The sequence below is a fragment of the Galeopterus variegatus genome, unplaced genomic scaffold (assembly GCF_000696425.1).
Source record: "Galeopterus variegatus unplaced genomic scaffold, G_variegatus-3.0.2 Scaffold2521, whole genome shotgun sequence".
NCBI classification, from domain to species: Eukaryota; Metazoa; Chordata; class Mammalia; order Dermoptera; family Cynocephalidae; genus Galeopterus; species Galeopterus variegatus.
In genome coordinates, this window is record NW_007728632.1 from 286802 (window position 1) to 291169 (window position 4368).

At 66.3% G+C, this 4368-nt stretch overlaps 1 protein-coding gene across 1 annotated transcript; it reads right to left on the minus strand.

Annotated features, from left to right (window-relative positions):
* Nucleotides 1-235: 235 nt before the first annotated feature.
* Nucleotides 236-4121, minus strand: IRX4 (iroquois homeobox 4). The gene is made up of 5 exons (XM_008582106.1): nt 4077-4121; nt 3467-3718; nt 2662-2771; nt 1456-1784; nt 236-1053 (listed from the first exon to the last, which is right to left on the minus strand). Exons 1-5 carry the CDS (start codon nt 4119-4121, stop codon nt 236-238), a joined length of 1554 nt encoding a protein of 517 aa, XP_008580328.1.
* Between the last annotated feature and the right edge of the window lie 247 nt (nt 4122-4368).

The following is a 4368-nucleotide window of genomic DNA, read 5'->3' on the forward strand; positions in this document are numbered from 1 at the left end:
CTGCTCTGAGAGTGCTCTCCCGCCAGGTCCCAGGGATGACCCGGGCTGATTCATGACCAGGTGGGCACAAGGGGCTTGTCCCTGGCTCCGAGTGACCAAATTCAGTCCTCCTGCTCCAGCAGGTTAGAGGACTTCCTTTGGAAACTCGTTAAAAAAAAAAACAAACAAAAAAGTCTGCGCCATCTGAGCCTGAGGCCTGAGCATTGGTTCCCTCCTCGGCTCGGGCCTAGCTGTGTTAGGCAAAGGGCTTGCTGCCAGCCTTGGGCAAGGCCAGCAGCTCCCCGGTGCCAGCGGCGGCCGGGGCATCATGGGGCGAGGTGGGAGGGAAGGCGCGCGTGAGGGGCGCAGTCAGCACATTGGTGCCGGCCCCCAGTGAGCGTCCCAGAGGCCCTGGGTCCAGGAGGGCGCCCTTGGCGGTGGCCCAGGCCTGGTTCAAAGTGCTGTGCCTGAGGATGGGGTCGTGGAAGACCCCGTCTACCCAGTTTCTGAGACTGGTTACTGGGGAGTCCTGGTGCCTGTCCAGGGCACCAGAGGGGGCTGGGACTCCAGGCGAGGACGTGGCTGGCACTGAGGATGCTGTCGCAGGGGCAACAGGACCTTGGCGCTTGAGCATGCATGATGGAAATTCAGTCTGGCTCAGGGCAGTGGCGCCGGTGGCAGTGGCTGTGTGGGCCAGTGACCAGATGCGTGGTTTGGCCTCGAGGCCCACTGTGGCCCTGGCTGGGACAAAGCCCAGCTTGGCTTCACAGAGCCGCGGTCCTCCATCTGCGCCTGGCTGCTCTGGCCCGGCTGCCACGCTCCGGAGGCAGCTCCGGGCCCTCTCCAGGTCCTCTTCTAGGGTGGCTCCACCACCCGCGGCCAGGGGCATCTGGAGGGCGCCCGAGGCCTCCTTGCTCGGGCTGCCAGGACCATCGGGTGAGGTGGGGATGTGCTCCAGGCCGCTGTCCAGGGGTTGGAAGGGCGGCTTCAGCTGGCACTCCGGGGTCTCTGCCTCGAGCGGGTCGAAGTCGTCCAAGTCACTCAACTCTAGTTCCTTCTCTTTGCCGACAGGCTCTGCCAGGAAAGAACACGTGGCCAGTGGAGAGAAACAAAGAGTGGCGGGTTAATCAGGCCCCTCCCGCACCAAGCCCTTCGCAACCGGGGGGGCCTGATCTTGAAGCTAAGAAAAGCACTCAAGGCCTTTCTTCCTACCTCTACCTCCTCCAGAGGCTGCCAAGTTGCAAAGTGGCAACATGCAGGCCAGACTAATTTCAGCCTCAAATTAACGGGGGAGGAGATGTCTAAAGTTTTTAAATGTTTTTGGATTTAAGCACACTCAGGGACACCACTACAGCCCCCCACATGCACAGGGACTGGTGCAGAACCAGGTGACTCATGGCCGCCTGGCCCCCCCAAGGCATTGCGTCTGCGACCCCGTTCCCTGCCTGCCCCAGCCGCGCCAGCCTCCCAACCCACCTTCTGTCTTGGCGCTCTTGAGGGGCTCCTCGCGCGCCTCGTCCTCGCGCCCCTCCTGGTCCTCGTCCTCCCCATAAGGCCGCTTCTCCTCTGCGCACTTGTTCCGAGGCGGCCACGTCATCTTGTTCTCCTTCTTGAGGCGCCGGCGCGCGTTGGCGAACCAGGTGGAGACCTGCGTGAGCGTCATCTTGGTGATGATGGCCAGCATGATCTTCTCGCCCTTGGTGGGGTAGGGGTTCTTGCGGTGCTCCTGCAGCCAGGCCTTGAGCGTGCTGGTGGTCTCGCGCGTGGCGTTCTTGCGCCGCGTGCCGCTGTCCATGGTTCCGTACCTGCGGACAGGCTCTGCAGTCGGTGCCGGCCGCGCCCCCCGCACCGCGGGCGGCCGGGGGACCAAGCGCTTTGCTTCCCCGTCTTGGGGTTGTGTTAATGGCCGGACCCAGGCCCCAGTCGGGAGCCGCTGCCCGCGGGCACTGTGTCTTTGGTGGTTTGAGGGCAAAGATAATGTGTATATTTGATTAAACTCACGGGGAGCCCGGGCTCTTTCCCAGGCTGGAGAGGTCATGGCTTCTGTCCCTCTACAGAGATATTTCTTCGAGTTCCTTACCGGGGCTTCTCTCCTTTCCCTCTGATCCCCAAACCATAAAAACATATCACAGACCTGCGAACCTGCACGCTAACACGTGAGGCCCATGGGCAGAAAGGGTCATTAACCCCCCGCCGACGGAAAGCGCCCAGGGGGGCCTAAGTGGATTTAGAGTAAATGTGTAATGTCGCCCCCTGCAAGACGGGGTGTGCTCGCTGCGAGCGGGCAGAGACGGCCGTCGGGGACTCCCCCGTCCGGGTCCCACTGTAGAGGGGGATGGGCTTGGCCAGGACGCTGGACTAGTTCGCATCTCTCGGGCTGGAGGGAGGTGTGCGAAGCCCAGCAAGGAAGCTTCCCGGGTGGACTGGGCCTTCCGGAAGCGACTTCCCGGAGAATCACAGAACAGTGAGGACTTCAGGAGCCCCGACAGTGTGGGGGGCAGGGGAGCCTGGGGACGCATTTAACCCGGGGCTGGACACAGGCTCTCGAGGAGGCCAGGGCAGGATGGAGCGCAGAGCCGGGTCAAGCCTGACCCGAGGAGTGTCCGTCTTGCTGAGTCCCCAGAAGGGGCACGGCGGTGGCCCGTGGGGTGGGGGCCGGTGAGGAGGGGCCCGGTCCCTCACCTGTCGTATGGGTACTGGCCTAGAGCCGGCTCGTACGGGTAGTAGGCGGCGGCCGGGGGCGCCAGGCCCGCAGGCGCAGACCCCGTCCCGTCCTTGGAGTCGAAGCCGTTCTGCAGGAAGCAGGAGTCTGGGGTCACGACTTCCGGGGACGCCACCCAGCTCGAGCCCCTCCCCTCGGCCCCCTCGGCCCCCTCGTTCCGGCATGCTTCGCGCGCGTCCTGCCCCCGAGGCCCCCGGACTGCAAAGGAGCTCATTTCCTGCTCCCTGGAGAACCCGCTCCCCCAAATTGGAGTGAGGACGCGCGCAGTCGGAGGGGGTGTCGGGAGTAGGGACAGAGAGGAGGCGGAAAATGGAGGGGGAGGGGACAGCAAAAGGGGCGGGGCGGGGAGGACGAGCGCGGAGGGGAAGGGGGTGGAAGGAGCTGGAGAGGGGGCTGGAGGGGAGGGAGGCGAGGAATGGGGAGGAGGAGGGGATGGGTAGGGGAGGGGAGGGAGGCGAGGTGGAGGGGGCCGGGGGAACGGGAGTGGGGAGGCGGCAGCAGCGCACGAGAGGGAGGAGCGGGGTAGGGGCGAGGGCGGGAAGGCGGGACAGCCGGGCAGCGGGAGCGCACGTGCACGGAACCGAGCGCTATGAATACACGCCACGCAGCGGCCCAGCTGCCGGGCCCTCCAAGCCCCGGGGTCCGGGTCCCAGGCCGGTAGGCGCCAGGATGGGCTCCCGCCAGCCCCGACAGTCCGGGGCCCAGAGGACTTGCGCCTGTGTGGGGGGCGCAGCGGGCACGGAGAGCTGGGCCCTCCCCGCTTACCAGCGAGTAGAAGGCGGACGCCTCGGAGCCGTAGGTCACGTAGTTGCCGTAGCCCTGAGAGCCGCCGTAGGGGCCCCCGTAGACGCCGAGCGCGGCGGCCGAGTTGAGCTCGTGGCGCGCGGTGGCCAGCAGCCGGCTCTCGTAGACCGGGCAGTAGACGGGCGCCTGGGCAGAGGCGGCGGGCCCGGAGTCGGCCAGAGTGCGGCCGCCCGCCTCGCAGCACGTGCTCAGAGAGTTGCTGGTCATCAGGAACTGGGGGACACAGGGCCCGCGAGGAAGGTGTCCTGAGCCCTCGCCGGCCCCACGCACCGCCCCCGAGGGCATCCCGCGGCCCCGGGGCTTCCGGCAGTCCAGGCCGGACCAGGCGCCCCTTCCGTGGGGCCCAGCCCGGGTGTTCACGCGCGGGGGCGGTGACGGGCTCCAAGGCCCTGTATGTCCTGGCGCCGAGGCTGTGGGTGCCCCGAGCGCTGCCCCGGGTCCCCGTCTCCCCTGGGGATTTTCTCAGCGCCCCTGCGCTCCCCCAGCCTCCTGCAGCCCCCCGGCCGGGCGCGATGTCGGGTAGGAGTGGGTCGGCCCGCCCGCGTCCCCGAGGCTGCCAGCGTCCCCTTACCTGGGGAGCAGAGGAGTAGGGGTATCCGAACTGCGGGTAGGACATGGCGTGGTGCGGCCACCGCCCCGGGGCTGCGGGCTTCTAGGCGCTGGGAGGGCGAAGCAGAAGGACCGGTTAATTCATCCACACGCTGCGCAAACTTTTCTGACCGGTTGGGGAAGTCAGCCGCGGTGGCCGCGGCGATTCTTTCAGCTTCGCAATCCGGAGCCTCGAGGGGGCTCTGAGACCGACCGGCCTCGCAGCGGCGACAGAAATACATATTTTGCAAAAAAGAAAAAAAAAAAAAAAAAAA

What these genes read in the sequence shown, in the direction of transcription:
- IRX4 (XM_008582106.1), bottom strand. Translation starts at nt 4,121, where the DNA reads ATGTCCTACCCGCAGTTCGGATACCCCTACTCCTCTGCTCCCCAG. An exon ending in CCTACTCCTCTGCTCCCCAG is followed by an intron (nt 3,719 to 4,076) that starts GTAAGGGGACGC and finishes TGTGTCCCCCAG; the next exon opens with TTCCTGATGACCAGCAACTC. An exon ending in CGTCCGCCTTCTACTCGCTG is followed by an intron (nt 2,772 to 3,466) that starts GTAAGCGGGGAG and finishes TGCTTCCTGCAG; the next exon opens with AACGGCTTCGACTCCAAGGA.